The sequence below is a fragment of the Lepidochelys kempii genome, chromosome 2, assembly GCF_965140265.1.
Source record: "Lepidochelys kempii isolate rLepKem1 chromosome 2, rLepKem1.hap2, whole genome shotgun sequence".
Classification (NCBI taxonomy): Eukaryota; Metazoa; Chordata; order Testudines; family Cheloniidae; genus Lepidochelys; species Lepidochelys kempii.
The window spans coordinates 88,128,111-88,150,235 of record NC_133257.1 but is presented as its reverse complement, the minus strand read 5'-3'; the positions used below and the strand labels follow the sequence as shown (position 1 = coordinate 88,150,235).

The window sequence follows — 22,125 nt, the reverse complement described above, 5'->3', positions numbered from 1 at the left end:
TCATTTTCTGTTTTCAGTACACAGTCATAATGCCAAAAACAATAATTTCTTATTTGTGATTTGGGTATTTGTCACCTGATGGCCACAGCCTATCTTTCAGACATAATGTAATTAATATGGAATGAAAAATATTGGCATCCTCTAGACCACCAGGTTTTTCCTCACCTTCATCACATCTAAAATATAAAACCCCGTATCAACAAGGTGTACTTTAAATGGAACTGGTGTTCCCCAGGAATTTTACTAGAGTACTCTAAAGCCTTGTTGAACTTTAACTGGAGACAATTAGCATAGTTGGTAGCAACTATTGAGCAAAGCCAAGGAGAACAAAGTGACTCAGAAGACGAACAAAAATAGTACACAGAGAACGAGACAAACATAATCCCTATTTCTAAAGAAGCAGCTCACTGCCTCTCCTCAGCCCCCCTCTCCACCCCCAAAAAAGAAAGAATCCAAGACAATTAAGAAGGACAAAATTATACTATTCTGGAACAGGAGCAGTGGAAAACACAACTCAGAGACCGAGTCACAAGGGGGGCACAGGATATGTCTACACAGCAATATACATCCAGGGTACAAAGTCAGGCTCAAGCCTAACATCCCTTCCGTCTACAGACAAATTTTTGCTAACCCAGGGCTCATACCCAGGATTCTACAGAGGTGGAGGGTCCAAGCCTGAGTCAAGCTAGGACCCAGGGTTCAAGCCCTATTACTTTGCAGTGCAGACAGAACTCTACTGGACTTATGCTCTGGGAGTTCACCAAACGTATTCCACAGTTCTACAGGCCAAACTTTCTTTGTCCTCTGGACAGTCAAGTTTTCCTACACTGCACCACAAACAAAGGGCTAGCGTGGCCACATTTTAGGAAGCCTGGGATATGGGTGGTTGGACTTGGCCCACGCTATGCAGTGTAGACTCTGGAGCCCCAGGTTAGGACTCAGGGTTCAACACTTCATAACCTGGGGTTACAAATGACTGTAGAAATGCAATCCCTAGGCTAACAAACCCAGGGCATGCTAACTCATGTTCTATTAGCACTGGGCTTACATTGCCATGTAGACATACCCTGAAGTGCCAAAACCACTGCTTGGCTGCTGCCTAATCCTGTAGGTGCCTAAAGTCCCTATGTCTAAGTTTCTGCCACTGAATTCCCCAAGGGGCCTACACTTTGGCAGCTGGGAATTCAAACAGCTACTTCAGTCTCAACACCACCCAGCAGCTTCACACCTAATTTATATCTACAGCTGGATATATATATATATATATATATTTATATATACAGCTGGATTCCCAGATAAGACATTTCCCCAACCTTTCTCACCTGTGTGGTCAGATGTGGTAGGCATGCTCAGAGCCAGATGTGCTCAGAGCATGCTCAGAGGTGCTGCCTCCTGCTACACAGTTTTATCCCAGTGGGTAGGGCTGTCATGGGTTCAATTATCCCCTCTGCCTAATGTAGCGAATTGGGTCTTGTCCCCACCATGGGGAATTCCCTTAACCACAGAACTGTGGAATTTTCTGGATAGTCTCTCAATCTCTCTTGTTGGAACTGAACCACTGTGGATAAACAGCTATTGGGCCAAAAAGAGAATTAGAATGACTCTCCAGCCCTGTGGTTAGGGCACTCCAATGGGTTATGGGAGAGAGAGGTTCTGGACCCTGCTCCAATGGATATTTAATTATTTACACACACTGGAACAGCTTCAATAGACTAGACTGTGCAAGACCCACCCCAGAATACCCGATAGCCCACCGTTTAAGAAGCAAGTTCAAATACCCCCTCCACAACAGGCAGAGGACAGAATTGAAGCCAGGTTTCACACAACCTGTGCAAGTGCCCTGACCACTGGGTTAAAGGTTATAAGTAGCGGGACAGGGTCGGGCCAGATGGCTACAGGAGAGTGATAGAAGGCAGATATATTAGCCCCAGGTTAAGCACATCCCTTTTCCTTGGGTAAGGTAACAGGGGCAGTTCCAGAACAATCAGGAACTTGCTGGAACCATATAAGGCAGACACGCTAATTAGGACACATGGAGCCAATTAAGAAGCTGCTAGACTCAATTAAGACAGGCAGGCTAATCAGGGCACCTGATTTAAAAAGGACCTCACTTCAGTCAATGAGAGTCGTGTGAGGAGCTGGGAGCAAGAGGCGCAAGAAGCTGAGAATGAGTAGGCATACTGCTGGAGGACTGTGAAGTACAAGCATTACCAGACATCAGGAAGAAGGTCCTGTAGGGAGGATAAAGAAGGTGTTGGGAGGAGGCTATGGGGAAGTAGCCCAGGGCGTTGCAGCTGTCTCGCAGTTGTTACAAGAGACACTGCAGACAGTTGCAATCCACAGGGCCCTGGGCTGGAACCCAGAGTAGAGGGCGGGCCCAGGTTCCCCCGTTCCCCTCAACTCCCTATTTGAGACAAGAGGAGGTGACCTGGACTGTGGGTCCCATCAGAGGGGAAGGTCCCTGGCCTATCCCCCGACCCACTAGGTGGGTCAGCAGAGACTGTGGGGATTGTTCTCCTCCCTTTCCCCATGCTGGCCAGTGATGAGGTTAGCTGAGTGAATAGCAGGTTTGAGCCAGTAGCAAAAGTGGCCAAACTGAGGGCTGCCGTGAATCTCTGAGGTGAGCAAATCCACCAATAAGCGCAGGACCCACAAAGGCAGAGGAGGAACTTTGTCACAGTAGACACCCCTTCTTCCCTCTCCATTTTTCTTGAAAACAACTGACCTGGCTTAGGTGCACAACTCCAGGAGAGGGCTCATGGCTGTGAATCCAAGTGTGGATAGGCATCTCCTTCCAGTCCAGATTTAGGCACCTGACTCCTTTTTAGGTGCAGGGCTTAGGGCTCTCTTTGGCATTTCCTACTGAGTAACTTCAGCGGCTCCCTGCCTAGCATGCTAACTTTTGTAAATCCCATTTCTGGGGGCTTAACTCTCCCCATATATTGTAATTGGAGCCTGGGCACCTAATTCAGAGTTAGGAATTCCTCAGTCAGGTGCTGAGAACTGCAACTCATAATTTCCCCCTGTGAATCCTACCTCTGAACCCTCGCAATGAGTGAACGTTAAGACATTTTGGATAAGTAGGGAAAAGTATCAGGATGAAATCTCAACCCTATTAAAGTCAATGACAATACTGCTATCAACTTCAATAGGACCAAGATTTCACTGTAGATGTTTGTCTGAATCTTACCCTAGCCTACTGAGTCGGGGGGGGGGGGGGAGAGGAAGAGGGGAAGTAGGTTATTTCATTAAATGTTTGGTACTGCCCAAGTCCAGTCAGGCCAGAAATTCTCCAAGAGCAGCCTTTCTTGTGGTACTGCAGTACTTTCAGTTCTGGCCAGAACCAAGCAGAAAAAAAGAATAATCTTTAATTAAATTAATAGCACATTTAAATCTCATACATACAAAACATTTGGGATAAAGGTGTGGATTGCTTCTTACTTAAGCAGATCACCTTGTCCATTCCTATACCATAAGGCAAAAGTGGAATCAGTTTTTATATACCGGCTTTCAAACTCGAAATATCTAAAAATGTTTGTCACAATCAGAAGTTAAATAGTGACAGCTGAGTAACAGACTTGGGACCTTCTATCTTGTGGTGGTAGAAAAACTGTACTATGATAAATATACTTAACTACTTAAGAATTTGTAACGTGAAAAATTCTATGACACAGCAAATGCCTATGTTACAGCCTCCCAGAACTGGAACTGCGTTTGGATCATGGTTATTGTATGTAGCAGCAGAGAGATCTGCAACTACGGAAGCTGGGAGGTAAGCACAAAAATCAAATCCAAACATTTCAGATATTCCTGTCAACTTTGTAAAGTTCATATACAAAAACACATTTGGAATTTACATGATTCCTGATCTATCAACAGCAAGGAACTGCAGTTTTCTGCTGAGGCTAAATGACATGCATCATTTTGAAAAGAGGACATTCGAAAATAAGAGGCAGAAGACCTACTGGTGTGTTTTCTTATCCTGGATATGAAGACAAATTCTTCTCCTGATTTAAATCAGAAGTGTCTTTACTGAACTCAGTATAGTTACTCTAGATTTACCCCAGTGCAACTAATAGTCCATGCTATTTTATTGAATGGAAATTATGATTATGACAAAGTAAAATAATAAAGAACTGAGCTCCAATCTTGCAAAGACTGCACATGCTCAACTTGATGCAGAGGTATGGGGTGAAATCCTGGCCCATCTGAAATAAATGGAAAAATTCCACCCATTGACTGGTTTCACTGACTCGAATAGGAAATTCACAGCATAAAGCTGAGCATGTGCACAAATTTCTATGAGGTCAGGGCCTTAAAGAAAATGGCAGTAATAAATTCACCATTGCAGTCTGAATGATGGTAAAAAAAGTCTTTCTACCGTATTTAAAGGAAAATATAAAAGTGTGAGCCACAGAATATGGGACAAACCTAAGGACTGATAAGCATTACAACAAAAGTGTACTGTTACAATGAAGGATATTTTCAGTCAGATAGCTAAATGAAATTAATTCTTCTGTCAGATAATGTACAGCCAGCATCAACTATGATAATAGTAATCCATTGTAGAGCTCTATGGGAACTTTTTTGTCAAACTATATTCTCTCTAAAAAGGATACGTTTTTGTCTGTTTTGCCCAATTGTCACAGAATTCCATTTTTGGCATTAGAATCTGTCATTTTGCTACAGCCAGGTGCCCAATATTTTGTTTTTTCTGCCTTGCCAGACCTGGCTATTGCTTCCTCTTCCTGTGCTGCTTTCACTGAGGCAAAGCCGTGAGCAACAGCTCTCTTAGTTCATCAAGACCATCCCAGCCCACACAACATGTGTGTCCTAGAGGGAGAACATGGCAGTCAGGGGCCAAGCCAATGAGTCATGGGCACCAGTCAGTGCTCTGTCTGGCACAGATTGCGAAGTACATAGAGCTGGATTGAGGCAAACTGGGGCCTAAGCACACCAAAGAACAATGTCCTACTGGCTTCACTCCATGGCCCCGAGCTCACTATAGCCCCAAGAAGACTGGTGTAGTAGCATTAGGCCCCTTTTTCAACCCCAAGAGTGCCCCCTAGTCCTCAGAAGAGTGGCTGGGGAGGAAGGCCCTGTGTACTCATCCCAACGGCTGGGGTTTATCTGCTTGTTTGTGGGAGCTGGACCTGCTACACTTTCCTCCTGCTACATGTATAGTCCTCTGTTTGGATATGCGTTAGGGTGACCACCTGCTAACGTTTTCACACCGTCATTATATTTTATAAATTTAAAGGTGCAGGTTTCATTAGTCCTTGCCATTGGAGGGAGGGTTCTGCGTACTAGTTGGGTGAGTACAGTATGCAGAAACCTCCCTCCAATGGCAAGGACTAATGAAACCTGCACATTTAAATTTTAAAATGTAGTCACCAGGTGGCCACCTTACTATGTGTGTGCACACACGTGCTAGACGTCCCCCCAAAGCAGCGGCATTTTGGACTTAAACCTCCATACTGTTCAATGGGGATGTTCACAGCTCTCAGGGATATTGTTGCAGTCTCTCTGCAGACTGAGGCAGACATCACTGAATCATAGAATATCAGAGTTGGAAGGGACCTCAGGAGGTCATCTAGTCCAACCCCCTGCCCAGAGCAGGACCAATCCCCAACTAAATCATCCCAGCCAGAGCTTTGTCAAGCCTGACCTTAAAAACTTCCAAGGAAGTAGATTCCACCACCTCCCTAGGTAACTCATTCCAGCATTTCACCACCCTCCTAGTGAAAAAGATTTTCCTAATATCCAACCTAAATCTCCCGCACTGCAACTTGAGGCCATTACTCCTTGTTCTGTCATCTGCTATCACTGAGAATAGTCTAGATCCATCCTCTTTGGATCCACCTCTCAGGTAGATGAAAGCAGGTATCAAATCCCCCCTCATTCTTCTCTTCTGTAGACTAAACAATTCCAGTTCCCTCAGCCTCTCCTCATAAGTCATGTGTTCCAGTCCCCTAATCATTTTTGTTGCCCTTCGCTGGACTCTCTCCAATTTATCCACATCCTTCTTGTAGTGTGGGGCCCAAAACTGAACACAGTACTCCAAATGAGGCCTCACCAATGTTGAATAGAGGGGAACGATCACGTCCCTCGATCTGCTGGCAATGCCCATACTTATACAGCCCAAAATGCCATTGGCCTTCTTGGCAACAAGGGCACACTGTTGACTCATATCCAGCTTCTCGTCCACTGTAACCCCTAGGTCCTTCTCTGCAGGACTGCTGCCTAGCCATTCGGTCCCTAGTCTCTAGCGGTGCATGGGAGTCTTCCGTCCTAAGTGCAGGACTCTGCACTTGTCCTTGTTGAACCTCATCAGATTTCTTTTGGCCAATCCTCCAATTTGTCTAGGTCCCTCTGTATCCTATCCCTACCCTCCAGCGTATCTATCACTCCTCCCAGTTGAGTGTCATCCGCAAACTTGCTGAGGGTGCAATCCACACCATCCTCCAGATCATTAATGAAGATATTGAACAAAACCGGCCCCAGGACCGACCCCTGGGGCACTCCACTTGATACCGGCTGCCAACTAGACATGGGGCCATTGATCACTACCCGTTGAGCCCGACAATCTAGCCAACTTTCTACCCACTTTGTAGTGCATCCATCCAGCCCATACTTCTTGCTGACAAGAATACTGTGGGAGACCATGTCAAAAGCTTTGCTCAAGTCAAGGAACAACAGGTCCACTGCTTTCCCCTCATCCACAGAACCAGTTATCTCATCATAGAAGGCAATTAGATTAGTCAGGCAAGACTTTCCCGTGGTGAATCCATGCTGACTGTTCCTGATCACTTTCCTCTACTCTAAGTGCTTCAGAATTGATTCTTTGAGGACCTGCTCCATGATTTTTCCGGGGACTGAGGTGAGACTGACTGGCCTGTAGTTCCCAGGATCCTCCTTCTTCCCTTTTTTAAAGATTGGCACTACATTAGCCTTTTTCCAGTCTTCCGGCACTTTTCAAAGATAATGGCCAATGGCTCTGCAATCACATCCGCCACCTCCTTTAGCACTCTTGGATGCAACCATCCGGCCCCATGGACTTGTGCATATCCAGCTTTTCTAAATAGTCCCGAACCACTTCTTTCTTCACAGAGGGATGGCCACCTCCTCCCCATGCTGTGCTACCCAGTGCAGTAGTCTGGGAGCTGACCTTGTTTGTGAAAACAGAGGCAAAAAAAGCATTGAGTATATTATCTTTTTCCACATCTTCTGTCACTAGGTTGCCTCCCTCATTCAGTAAGGTGCCCACACTTTCCTTGGCTTTCTTCTTGTTGCCAACATACCTGAAGAAACCCTTCTTGTTACTCTTAACATCTCTCGTTAGCTGCAACTCCAGGTGTCATTTAGCCTTCCTGATTTCACTCCTACATGCCCGAGCAATATTTTTATACTCATCCCTGGTCATTTGTCCAATCTTCCACTTCTTGTAAGCCTCTTTTTTTGTGTTTAAGATCAGCAAGGATTTCACTGAAAAGCCAAGCTGGTCGCCTGCCATATTTACTATTCTTTCTACACATCGGGATGGTTTGTTCCTGTAACCTCAATAAGGATTCTTTAAAATACAGCCAGCTCTCCTGGATTCCTTTCCCCTTCATGTTATTCTCCCAGGGGATGCTGCCCCTCAGTTCCCGGAGGGAATCAAAGTCTGCTTTTCTGAAGTCCATGGTCCGAATTCTGCTGCTTTCCTTTATTCCTTGTGTCAGGATCCTGAACTCGACCATCTCACGGTTGACTATCTCACTGCATCAGTTATAGTCTGGTAATCCTTTCAAACTTCTCCCCATAACAAGAAGGGTTAGATTTCTTTTTTTGTGTCATGAATGCTGAGATTCTGATGTAATCACATAGCTCTTGGGGCTTGGGCTCAAACCCTAGAAGCATGAGTATTGTTCACTCCGATAGAAATACAAAACCAATTAAGGTTTCAGAGTAGCAGCCCTGTTAGTCTGTATCCACAAAAAGAAAAAGGAGTACTCGTGGCACTTTAGGGACTAACAAATTTATTTGAGCATAAGCTTTCGTGAGCTCACAAAAGGTTATGCTCAAATAAATTTGTTAGTCTCTAAGGTGCCACGAGTACTCCTTTTCTTAAAACGAATTAACTGATTTCTCTGGGTGTCAGCCATGGTTAGCCATTTACTCACAGGTAAAACCTTCTCTTCCATTGAGATTGTTTTACCTTTTTTACCACACTCCACACATTTTAATTTTTTCTGAAATCCCCACACACTTGGTGCATTTCATAAATTAAAGATACACAACATAAAAGGTTTGAAATTGTTTGGTGACAGAACCTCCCTAAAACCGAAGTTCATCTCTCTCCCCGCCATCGACTATAACTTTAATTTTCCCTACCCCATCCTGCAATTTTATCTGATTATCTCAGACACTGTCTTTTCCCTCTAGCACTCAAGGTCTCAGAGTGTCACTGTTGCCATTATGACCTGAGGTAACTTAGATTTTTGGTGTTTCCCCACTTCAAGGTTCAAATTCAGACTGATGTGTGAAGCAGAAAAGGGACAATTCTGGAGGTATGGCATCATGCAGACAGCTAGCTTCGGAAAACCCAGTGGGAGAGAAAGAGATCAAGTGCAGAACATTTTTGTTTGACTTAGGTTTACATATACAAATAGAGAAGGCTGGTTGGACTGAAAGTAAAGTTAGGAAAAAGTCCACAATTTAAATCAAGATTGGAAATCTTTCTAAAATATACACTATAAATCAAACAGAAGTTATGACCCTTATGCGGAGTTTACTGAGGTGAGGAGATATGGCCTGTGATATGCAGACGGTCAGACTAAATAACCATAATGGTACTTTCTGTCCTTAAAATATATGAGTTTATTCAAAGTAATTCTGTTTTAACATAGGGCATCCTATGTTGGATATAGACAGTGCTATAGAGCATTCTGGTTAAAAGATGCAATCCAACATCATCACTTACAGCTTGGTCAGTCACAGCAGCTGCTGACAAAAGGCACAGCTGTTACTATGGAAAAAGTGAGCATTTACCCTTAATTACCACACAGTGGTAACAGAGCTACCACAGTGTTTCTCCTTCTGTGTTCACCCACTCATAATTGATGTGTGAGGAAATATCAGATACTTCAAAAGAACAAATACCATGGAAAGGTTCAAATCCATTATTAAGGCTAGTATTGATGAGACAGGAGCTATAATATCTCCTCTTGTGCCACTCCTTGGGATGACAGAATCATACTTTCATAGTACAATGAGATTTTTGAAAGAAAAGAAGTTACCTGTAACCACAGCCGGTCACCTGTATTCGTTTTACCATTGGCAGTGCACTGAAAAGTGGCAAACTGTCCGGCATTGACTTCCACACTCTGAAGACGCAGGAAATGTGGGGTTTTGGCTGACGGAAGAGAAAAAAGGATAGAGTTATTAACACACAGTGTGACTGGGATGGATTCATACTGGTTTATTACATATATACTGTTTTAAAATGTTCCAGTAATAAATTTACATTTGAGAAAAACATGCTAACAAGTGTTCTAAATATTTGATTCTAATTGTAGAAGATACTATATACTGTTAAGTGAGCTTTGTTCCTTTTTGCATGTATCTGGGATACAACAAAAGAGAAGGGTGCTTTCTTATTGTTCCTGCTGTGCAAATTATCTTAGCTCAGCAGCCTTCTTGTATTAACACTTCTATATTAATAAAGATTATATTGAAATCTAATTGATGTTTTGAACAAAAACATATTAGCTATTTATACCAGCAACTAGACCAGAACAGTGAAAAGTTAAATTATGTTGTCAAGGAAACTACTTTTTCCTTTTAACTAGATACAATGTGAGTAGATAACGCATTTTAGCATGATTGTTTGGTATGCTAAAGTTCTAGCATAACATTTCCACCAAGAAGAGCTATGTTCTTTAAAGACAGCTCTTCTGAAGAATAGCGTAGGAAAACAAAACACAGTAGCTGCTGCATGGTAAAACTTATTTCCAGTTTACACTTGGAGATCACCCCACAATAACAGAAAAGCAATGTGTCTGCAAATACTCTTTCAGTAAGACACCTATATAAAGAAGAAATATCTCAATTTCACCTACCTGGATAAATGTAGTATATTGTTTTTTGTTTTTACTAGAAAAAGTCAATTGCACTGAAGAAAAAAAACCCCAGAAATTAGAGAGAGTATTCTCTCTGAGAAAGACAATAGTTCCAAACAATCCAGCTCCCAAAGAAGTCAAGAGGAATCTTTCCATTGACTACTGTGGTAGTTGAACTAGGCCTAGAATACTGCTTTCAGTTATACTCACCTCAGTACTAGAAATATTTCAACAAACTGAAGAGACCTACCAGATGACCAACATTATTAAGGTGATAACTTAAAAAACAACATTAAAATAACTTTGTAGGCATAACTTGGGGAATCATAAGCATAACAGGGGATATAAGAAAGATCTATATTAATTCAAGAGGAACACTCATTTAAGGGTCACACAAGGGATTATACAATAATGGGGAGAAATTTTGGATGAATACTATGAAAAATGTCTCTATGGAGAAATCTATTAGACTTCGTAATGGAGATTTGATCCTGCTCCCATTCTAGTCAATGGAAAAATTCCCATTGACTTCAATGGTGCAGGATCAAGCACTTGTCTCACAAGCAAAGTGGTGGAACCACATCCCTTTAAAACCAGACTAGGTAAAGAACAGATAGGCCCCACACTAGCAATGAGGGGACCAGTGGGGCAGCTAGTCTCCACATGGGCAATGAGAGAATTAAAGAGAGCCTTTAGACCCAGTTGACCCTGGACCATTAACGTGTAGCCAATGTCAGGCGTGGAGAGGGGAATTCAAAGGAAAAGATGTAGGCCTAGTCTACACTAGGATTTTTACGTTAGTGTAGTTACAGATTGCTCAGCAGTGAGAAAAATCCATGCCCCTGAGAGACGTAGCTATCCCAGCCTAACCCCCAATGTAGACAGTGCTAGTTTGACCAAAGAATTCTTTCGTCGGTCTAGCTACTGCCTCTGCTACTGCTAATAAGCAGAAGGCAGGTTTGCGAGGAAGCAGCCAGGAAAGGAAGCGCTGGGACATGCCTTTCCTGCCTGCTGCAGCCCAGCAAACCTGCCTGAAGGCAGAGAAGCAGTGGGGAGGGTGGGCCACAACCAGAAAGCCAGGACTTTCTATGGGGAGCAGGGTCCTTGGGATCCTTGTGGCTGTACCTCTCCTCATGGTCTCTGGGAACTGTTTAAAAATTTGAAGATAATCACTCTTAGTTTATTTATTTTGGCAACATTGTAAAACTTGGGAGAGTGTATCCACAGCATTATCGGTTTTGCAAAAAAATGTAGACACTAACAGTTCTAACACGATATTTTTAATTTTTTAGTATACACTATAACTGTTTTGATGTTTATAATGAATTCTTCATATCCTAAATTAATTACTTTACTAAAGAATTGTTTCATTAAAGTAATTAGGTTTCAACATGAATTTCATTGGTTATGCTAGTACATTGCACACTGTGGGGTGTATTCTGCTCTCTGCTTTAACAATAAGTACATTCATGCTTTGAGGATTGATCACTATAAACGCACAGATCAAAACTCAAATATTTTGCAGGCAAAATTATTAACATGACAAAATACTACTTAGCCTATTTGAATTACAGATACAAATTCAAAATGCAGTTTAAGCACAAATACTGTAGAAGCAACATGAGAGCCTTCTACGTTTATTAGAACTAAGTGAATCAGAAATAACAGAGCTGCTGATTCTGCATAGCCATCTTCACATTTCAAGATGTTTCTATGTCTTCCTGCCACTAAACTCTAAAACCATTTTTATGAGGCATTCCAATACTCAACAATAAACTACATTTTATTTTAAATGACACAGTGCCTGTTTACAAACCATTAAGGATACCTGCAGGAATAGTATTTGCCAGTTACATGCAGTCTCCCACCCCATCAACCTTATGCACAATAATAGGTTACAATCGTCAATTCAGAAGATTAAATATTAATATATCTTTTTTAGTTGAATTTAATAAGCTTTAACAATTCTAAATAATTTTAGTTTACTTGGGCAGTTTGCTGAAAGTCATGACAAATTACTACATATAAAGCATTTTATTTGTAGTACTCTTACAGTGCCACTTTTCTTTAAGCACTTACGTATATGTATGGACTATAAATCTTTAAGCTGGGGAAGAATATTACAGGAAACTCATTTTAAACAAATAAAAATGTGCAGAACTTTACGCTATAGACCCAAATAACAGTGCTGTGCAAAGTATATTATGCAATGTTGCATAACAAAGCAACAAACCCACAGCCAGTTAAGTGTTCTGGTTGAAAAGGTCTCAAGGAAATCACACGTGTTCATTTCTTCGCTACTCTACCTGCAGCCACATACCTCAATCTGTGATCTTTGATAAGCAGGGTTGGCATGGGTCAGCGTTATTATTATTCGCACTGGAGTAACACACAGAGGCCCCAATAAGGGATTGAGAGCCCCATCATGTTAGGCACTGTACAGAACTTGAATAAGCAATCATCTCTACAGCTATAATGTACAGCATCTTAATGCTTACAATAGTTGCTTGACAGTCAACAAATGTTTATAACACTGGAATTGTTATTGACATTTCCTGTTTCCTTTGCTTTAGACATGGTCATAAATATAAAGGGAAAGGTAAACACCTTTAAATCCCTCCTGGCCAGAGGCAAAACCCTGTCACCTGTAAAGGGTTAAGAAGCTAAGATAACCTCGCTGGCACCTGACCAAAATGACCAATGAGGAGACAAGATACTTTCAAAGCTGGAAGGGGGGGGGGGGAACAAAGGGTCCTGTGTGTGTGTGTGATGCTTTTGCCAGGATCAGAGCAGGAATGCAGGTCAGAACTCCTGTAAAGAGTTAGTAAGCAATCTAGTTAGATATGCGCTAGATTCTGTTTTGTTTAAATGGATGATAAAATAAGTTGTGCTGAATTAGATGTATATTCCTGTTTCTGTGTCTTTTTGTAACTTAAGGTTTTGCCTAGAGGGATTCTCTATGTTTTGAATCTGACTACGCTGTAAGGTATTTCCCTTCCTCATTTTACAGAGATTTTTCTTTTACTTTTTCTTTAATTAAAATTCTCTTTTAAGAACCTGATTGTTTTTTCATTGTTCTTAAGATCCAAGGGTTTGGGTCTGTGTTCACCTACGCAATTTGGTGAGGATTTTTATCAAGCCTTCCTCAGGAAAGGGGGTATAGTGTTTGGGGGGATATTTTGGAGGGGAGACATTTCCAAGTAGGCACTTCCCCTGTTATTTTTGTCAGACACTTTGGTGGTGGCAGCATGAGGTCCAGGGACAAAAGGTAAAAGTTTGTACCTTGAGGAAGTTTTAACCTAAGCTGGTCAGAATAAGCTTAGGGGGTCTTCCATGCAGGTCCCCACATCTGTACCCTAGAATTCAGAGTGGGGAAGGAACCTTGACAGACATATATTGGAATATTGTCTCAAATACATTTTAGAAAGATGGTTCCAAAATAATATAGGCACTTACTGCACGGATGTCCCAAAACCTTCACCTCATCAATAGCCAGATATCCTTGATGACCTGAAGTGACCACTTCAAAAATAACCTGAGAAGTGAAGAGAGAAGTTCAATTTACAACTCTGTAATTACACAGTGGAAATAAAGTCTCTTATATCCATTAAATTACTATGGAAAAATAAGACAAGTATTTATTTAAATAATATGTTGAGAACTCATAATAAAAAGCCAAGAATGCATCTTTCAAAAAATTTAGGACCAGAACATAAACAGAACATAAACATTTTCACAACATTATTCCCCACTGGGTTAAACAACACACTAAAGAGACTCCAAAAGATATTGGATCTACAAAGCAGTCAGATTAACTTTTCATTTTCTGCCCTTTATAGTATAAACCTGTTTATATTTAATACATGACAATTATACGGTATAGCCACATTTCTGCAGTGAAGTGTATCAGACATATGCATGGCTATTTTCATGAGTGCATTAGACATGCTCTTAATCTTCCACCTACTGTACTATGTTAAGTAAAGCAGATCATTGGCTAGAGTTTGTTTGATGACTATAAATAGGTCACAAGATAAATGGACTGCTCTTGTCAGCTGAATTAAGAGCATTCAAAAGTAAATGTCTCCAAACTTTGGCAGCCCTTGCTTTGAACAACTCAAGTCTGTTTCTGCGGAACAGGAAAAAAATATGCCAGTGGCATTAATGGGTACTTTCTCAAAGTAACGCTCAGGACATGCTAGCTCAAATCCTGCTATTTTTTAAATACTGCTTTTCTTTGGAAATTTATCCCTAATTGTTTTTCTCTACTGTGCTCAAGAAGCATACAAAAAAAGTTTGGAAGACATTTCACAGGTATACTCTATATCTGACCTTGGAGAAGTTGCATAAAAACACAAGTGTACCCCCATACATGTTCTGGGGGGTCATTTTGTGAAGGAGCTACTGAAAGGACCCAGCTTACTCCACAGTTATGCATGTGCATTTGATGGTGAATGCCTTCATTAGATGACAAGGTTTAAACACAGTAAGTCAGATTCTGATCTCAGTTACACTGGTGGAAATTTACAATGACTTCTGTGGAGTTATTTCATATTTACAATAGTGTAACTGAGATTAGAATTTGGCCCAGTATTCAAATTGTGTATCTAAAAAGTTTGCAATTATTGGCACCTGACACTTAAATGCTGCTTTATATGCATAAGTGAAAATCTGAATGCAGAATGGAAACCGCATGGTAATTGTAGGGGATTTTAATTTTATATCCCAGGACAGGTATTGCTCTCCTTGTATGCAGCACATCCTCACCCTTCCCCTATTCTTTCTACTACACTTGTCCTCCCCTACTAGCTCCCTTCTTTGGCTGTATTTTTACACCATTACTAATTATTTCTGAATTTTTATCAACCTCATTTAAAAAAACAAACATAAAAAACCTCATGAAGCAGATTATAACTCCTTCATCCTGTATTTCTTGTGAAAACCATGTACAGTTTTTTCATCATTTTCCACTTGATGAGTTGCCTGATCTGAAGAATGTAAACATTTTCACTCTAGGCTCTCAACTTTCCATTTCATCACAGCTGACACAACATCTGAAGACAATACATGAGGTATATTAGTCCAAATAAAACAACATTCTAGCGCAGCAAGCTGCACTAAACATGATAGTCCTTTGTTTCTTTGGAAATTATTTTGCTGCCTTATCAGTCAGGAAACAACTGGTTAAAACACTGATTTCAGTTGCTCATGAAACACTATGCTGAATGTCTGGCTGAGAGATATTTTACATCAGGCTATTCTTCAGATGCCTGCCAAACAGGAAATAGTGAAGCGGTTTAACATCCCTCCGTCCCTGATCCTGCCTGCTTCAGTGAAGAGCAAAATTAACTTTTCATTTCTGCCACTTCCCCTTCTATATGTGAACAAAGAAACGGAGTTTGCTTACCATCATAATGCTTATGAGTGAAAATGTGCTGTTGGAGATAACTTGCCAGTTCCAAAGAACAAAAGAAATAAGTAATTTTTATCTCTAATGCATAACCTCACTTACTCACTTCTTGCCTTTGTTGTTACAAAGAAATTACAATACTTTTAGTCAAAAGGTGGACCGTACCTCATTATATACACTTTGTAATTCACATAATTTAAAAATATCTATTTGAAAAAGAGAAGGAAATAAAGTATATTAAGTCTACTTAATGTAAAGATATAGAAGAAGAAGGAAAAAAATCAATAATCTTGCAGAGATTTCTATTAGTTTTACATCCCAGGGCAGGTATTGGTTTCTTTGTTTACAGCACATCCTCACTTCTCCCCTATGTATATAGTATACTCTTCTCCCCATAGCTCTCTTCTTTGACTGTATTTTACACCATCACTCTCCCCTACTACTACCATCCTGCTTCCAAATTTGCACATAAAGTAGAATTTAAGTGCCTACTGCCAACCTGAGCAATCTAAATAAGGATGTCTTTCCATGCCAAACATTGAAAATGGGGCTTACAATGTTTAAAGCTAGTTAAATTAATTGTATTTATGCAGATTATTTTGTCCTATTTCTCTGACAATTGCCCAGCAACTCTGATTTTAAGGGAAGGAGGTCAGAGTTGATGACAGAATCTTACTGATATGACTTGGGTCAAATGTCTGCTTACTGTTGGACATGTAACTAATGTGACAAAGTTCCCCCTCTGCCTTGGTGGATCCTGAGCTTACTGTCAGATTTGCTTGCCTCAGAGATTCACGGCAGCCCTCAGTTTGGCCACTTTTGCTACTGGCTCAAACCTGCCGTTCACTCAGCTAATCTCATCACTGGCCAGCATGGGGAAAAGGAAGGAGAACAATCCCCACAGTCTTTGCAGGTCCAACTAGTGGGTTGGGGGACAGGCCAGGGACCTTCCCCTCTGGTGAGACCCCCAGTTCAGGTCAATTCTTCCTATATCCAACAGGGAGTTGGGGGACCCCGGGCCTGCCCTCTACTCTGGGTTCCAGCCCAGGGCCCTGTGGATCACAGCTGTCTACAGTGTTTCGTGTAACACTTGTGTAACAGCTACAACTCCCTAGGCTACTTCCCCAGGGCCTCCTCCCAACACCTTCTCTATCCTCACCACAGGACCTTCCTCCTGATGCCAGATAGCATTTGTACTCCTCAGGCCTCCAGCAGCACACCCTCTCACTCTCAGCTCCTTGCACATCCTGCTCCCAGCCCCTCGCACGCACACCACAAACTGAAGTGAGGTCCTTTTTAAACTCAGGTGCCCTGATTAGCCAGCCTGCCCTAGTTGATTCTAGCTGCTTCTTAATTGGCTCCATGTGTCCTAATTAGCCTGCCTACCTGAATTTGTTCCAGCAAGTTTCTTCTTGTTCCGGAACTGTCCCTGTTACCTTACCCAGGGAAAATGGACCTGCTTAATCTAGGACTAATATATCTGCTTTCTAACACTCCCGCCTTTCTCTTAGACTCCAGCGGGCGCACATGCGGCCCTGTGAGGAATTTTTGTTTTTACCGCTGCCCATGCCAGGCAGCGTTACCATGAGCTTGCCCCTGAACCCAAGCCCTTCCTGAATGGGCTGACAGAGAAGCCGGTGATAGTGAAGCTGAAGTGGGGGATGGAGTACAAGGGCTACCTGGTGTCTCTCGACGGCTACATGAACATGCAGCTTGCAAACACAGAAGAATACATAGATGGTGCATTGTCAGGACACATTGGTGAAGTTTTGATAAGATGTATCAATGTCCTGTACATCAGAGGAGTAGAAGAAGATGATTATGATGATGATGATGGGGAGATGACAGAATAAGTTTGTAGATTTCTCGAAAATAAAGATCAGTTTTTCACATAAAAAAACAACAACAACAAAAAATAAACAACCCACCAGTCTCCTGTAGCCATCTGGGCTGACCCTGTCATATAAAGTTTAAAACAAAGCAATTTTTAAAACTTGGATGACCCAGCCAGAGATGCATCTTTTTCAGAATTTCTAGTAATAAATTACATAATTTAACAAGGATTTTTTTTTAGCCCCTGGGACATAGGGCAATACTTAAAAAATGTATCAGTTTCTAGTTTTAAATGTATTAAGCCCAACCGATGCCACATATAAGCCACATGTGAATGTGAGTGTGACATTTACTGTACAAGAAACTTCACTCTTTGTCCTTCCTGATAAACTCTAAAGTACAGGGTCTGAACCAAATTCCCAAGCACCAAGTACAGTACATTCAGGTAATGATGTGATTGACAATTTCAGCCAGTTTTGGAAAAACAGGATGGATCTAGTAGTTTATATTCCCTAAACTCCTCATTTATAGGGAAAGGTATTGGACAGTAAAAAGGGTAAAAGCCAACTTCGTGTAAAGTTATACCTTCAAACTCATGTGTGTGGTTACTAGAAAGAAATCTAGAATTCCCACAGAATTCTTATTCCCTCTCAGCCCTTCAAATTACTTAAGAGATGATGTTTAAATAAAGTACAATAGCCTAAAGACAAGTGTACTCTACTAAAAATATTTTGTATCTTTCTTCAAATTTCATTTTTTATTTTAAAAAGATGTTTGTTAGTTTTTTTAAATCAAGTTTTATTACAGCCCTTTTTCTGCATTTCCAGACTGAATGAATTAGAAAGCAAATCATTCAAAAAGAGGGCAGTGAGTATAACTAAGGCCTTGTCTGCCCTACATAATTTTGTTGACAAAATAGTAGCGGTTTATACACTACAATGCTCCTTCCATTGACAAAACCGCTTTGCTGACAAAATAAAACCACCCTGACAAGAGACGTAGAGCTTTTTGCGACAAAGTTAGATTGACAAAATGACAGTGTAGACATGGCACTTAATTATATCACTATAAATGGCTTCCAGGAGGTGTCCACAATGCCCACCCTGACTGCTCTGGTCAGCGGTTCAAACTCCACTGCCTTGCAAGCATGTACATAGGCATCTGCCCCTCCTCCTTTGAGGACCTGGAAATTTCTGAAATTCCACTTCCTGTTTCCTCAGCGTGGAGAGTTCACATCAAATCTTCTTAGCTGATCATGGTGGCTCCATGCAGCAAACACTCTCCTGCTAGGAGTACACCTGAATTATTGGGTCTGCTGGGGAGAGGAGGCTGTGCAGTCCTAGCTCCGCTCAGCCATAGGAACTTTGATACCTACGGTCAGATTTCTCATGGCATGTTGGATAAGGGCTATGAATGAGACATACATTAGTGTTGTGCGAAGATAAAGGAGCTGAGGTTGGCATACCAGAAGGCAAGGAAGACAAACCGTCGCTCTGGTGCTGCACCAAAGACTGCTGCTTCTATAAAGCATGGTGTCCACCTCCTCGACAGCGACCCCACCTCCATCACCAAAAGCCCTGTGGATACTTCATCGGGGCTAGAGACAGTGGAGAGCAGACTCAACCCCGAGGATGAAGTCATGGATGAGGAGGTTGAATTGGAGGACAATGCAGTGCACATGGCAGGGTCATCCTGTGGTGTGGCAAGTTGGGACCTCTTTTCCACTTTGGAGGGGGTCTAGCCAGTCTCAGCAGGCCACCTCTGGCATTCATGATGCAGGAGAGGCGAGCTCTGGTAAGTAATCTTTTTGAGTTGATGCTACTTGGTTATATGAGGTAAAGCTGTCCTTTGCTTTGTATATTCTAGAGGTGGGTAAAGAGATAGAAATGTACAAGACGAGCTGTGTTTGAGTGTGCTTCACATTCCCCTGTGCAGCTAAGCAGTGCAGCAGAACAGTGCAGCAGAACAGCACACCGAGATTTCACGGGAATCCTCCTGAGAGATCTCTAGGAAACTTTCCTGGAGGTACTTGTCAATCCTCTGCTGAAGGTTCCTTGGCAGAGCTGATTTGTTCTTTCCCCCATTGTAGGAAATTTTGCCGTGTCAACTGGCAGTCACTTGTGTAAGGACCAAAGTGGCACACAGGCAAGCAGCATAAGGAGATGCATCCTTGCTTATCCTCAGGAATGAGATATCGGTTTCAATGACCCCTGCCTGTGGAAATGGTGGCAGAATTTACAATATTGTCCCTAGTCTTCTGCAATGATCCTCTTTAAAAACCTTCTAGGCCCTTTGTCCTATATTGAGGCAGCCCCGGGCCAAACTCACCACGTTTAGGGCATTTGCCAAGCTGTGTGCTTACCAAGGGACAGTGAGAAACTGATTCATATTTAAAAAGAGGTGCACTAACAATCATGCTTCTGTTTATTGTGTCTTGTGTTTCTGCAGATGTGTCCTTTAGGGGAACCTCCTACACACCTGCAAGTGCCTACACCAGATTAGGAAGCAAATACGGAGGAACAAGGAGGACACGTTTCAAGAGGTGCTTCTATCCTCAGAGGTAGAAAGATAAGAATGCAGGGCATGGAGAGACACTTTAAAAGAAAATTATAAAACAGACAGGACAGGACAGGAGAGCCAGGAGCAAATTTTAATGGGCCAGGAGCAGATTATAAAAGTGATGGAGGAGATGTTGAAGTCCCTAATCATGCTGCAGGCAGAATACATGCATGCTCGGCCCCCCCTGCAGCCAATACAGAACTGCTTTCCAGGACCTGCTCAAACTCCTCCCACACATTCCTTGCAGCTTCCCAGCCCATCTTGGTACCATGTTCACTCCACCCCCTCGGGCAGCTTCCAAAATGATAGCTGGACTTACACACAACTGGAAGAGCCCACACTGCCCTTCATTGTTATCTCCCTTCCCATCAAGCCTTTTGTATGTGCTGTTAATTGGTATTTAATAAAAACATACTCTCTGAAAGATAACCAGTCTTTGTGGTCTCCCACACACGGTGATTCCTGCTGAAATTAATACGCAGTTGCAATTTGATCATTTGCTGACTACATATCATGGTCAGGAATCATCAAAATTTTCATGGAAGGCAGCAAGTTAACAAAATATGGAGGAGTGCTGTAGAGAACGACAAATTACTGGTGCTCATTGTCATAATGGTGCCTCAAGATTCCCTGATTCAAATAGCACCGTCGTTGTGCCCCGCCAATACCCCTGGTATCTGGCTGCTCAAAATCACTCATCAGGTGATCCGTCACTGCGCTCCACTCCAGGGGAAACTTTTCACCCTTAGCCTCGCAAATATTATGGAGCCAGCTACTATGGCCATGGGAATGTTTTCTTCATTTAGGTCTAACCTGCCATAAAGGCAGTGCCTGTTTTTAATCTGCCTAAGGCACATTATACAGGCCTTCTCCACCTGCTCAGCGTATTGTTGAAGTGTTCCTTGCAGCTGTCCAGGTTTCCCATGTAAGGCTTCATGAGCCATGGAAGTAAGGGGTATGCTGAGTCTCCCAGGATCACTATTGGCATTTCAACATCCCCTATTGGAATCTTCTGGTTTGGAAAGAAAGTCCCTGCTTGCAGTTTTCTGTACAGGCCAGTGTTCCTAAAGATGCATGCGTCATGCACCTTCTCAGACCACCCCATATTAATGTCAGTGAAACGCCCTCAGTGATCCACAAACCATCCAATATCATAGAGAAGTACCCCTTTTTATTGATGTACTCAGTCGCCAGATGGTCTGGGGCCAAAACTGAGATATGCGTGTAATCTATCGTCCTGCTACAGTTGCACATATTGTGCAAACCCATCCACTATTTCACACAATTGTGAGTCACAGTCCTTTGTAGCTCTGCACACTTGTGTTAACACAGTCCCAATGGTGGACTTCCCAACTCCAAACTAATTTGCCACTGACTGGTAGCAGTCTGGAGTCCCCAGCTTCCACACAGTGATCACCACGCACTTCTCCACCAAGCGGGCAGCTCTCATTTTGGTGTCCATGCACCTCAGTGCTGGGGCAAGCACCGCATGCAGTTCCAGGAAGGTGGCTTTCCGCATCCAAAAGTTCTGCAGCCACCGTTTGTCAACCCAGACCTGCATAATGATGCGATCTCACCACTCAGTGCTTATTTCACAAGCCCAGAAATGACGGTCCACAGTGTGCAACTACTCTGTGAATGCCAAAAGTAATCTGGTGTTGTTTCTTTCCATGGTACACAGAAGGTCAGGCGTCTCTGATTCCTGTTCACATTTGGAGCTCGTGACATACTGTATGACCAGCTGAAATGTGTTCATAACAGTGACCACAACAGCAGAGAGCAGTGCAGGATCCATCTTTTCAGAAAGAGATGGCGGGTGCACTTCCATTGAAAAATGCCATGAAACGCAGTCCATGGAATGATGGGACCAAAAAACCTGCATCATTGGACTTTGAGCCCACACCCATGATGCACTGTTATCCACTCTCCCTTCCCACAATTCCTAGCTGCAGAAGGTGGCAAGCAGCACAGTAGGATAGCTACCCACAGTGCACGGTTCTCACTGTTGACGCTAGAGCACTAACTATGGATGTGCTCCACCAATAGAAGGAACGTTGTGTAAAAATGCGTGTAGTGAGGCGGTGTGGCTCCCCACTACCCTGGAGAGGGATGAGCCCATCCAGCTGCCGGAGTGGGCAGAGCTAGGGAGCTCTGAGCCCGGCCCTCAGAGGGTAAGGCAGCGACCTGAAGTATAAAAGCTCACCCTCAGAGCTCACTGGGGGC

The 22,125-nt window shown here is 42.5% G+C and overlaps 1 protein-coding gene and 1 pseudogene across 9 annotated transcripts in view; one reads left to right on the top strand and one right to left on the bottom strand.

Moving 5' to 3' along the window:
* Positions 1 to 22,125, bottom strand: part of PTPRM (protein tyrosine phosphatase receptor type M) — an 832,874-nt gene that overhangs the window by 414,994 nt on the left and 395,755 nt on the right. For all 9 annotated transcript variants that reach the window (XM_073331568.1, XM_073331567.1, XM_073331560.1 and 6 more), the window contains 2 exons: positions 13,557 to 13,635; positions 9,279 to 9,394 (listed from right to left, as the gene is read on the bottom strand). In XM_073331568.1, the coding sequence (XP_073187669.1) occupies positions 9,279 to 9,394; positions 13,557 to 13,635 (195 nt within the window). The remainder of the gene's footprint in view (positions 1 to 9,278; positions 9,395 to 13,556; positions 13,636 to 22,125) is intronic.
* On the top strand, positions 17,095 to 17,363 carry LOC140906826 (small nuclear ribonucleoprotein F pseudogene; annotated as a pseudogene).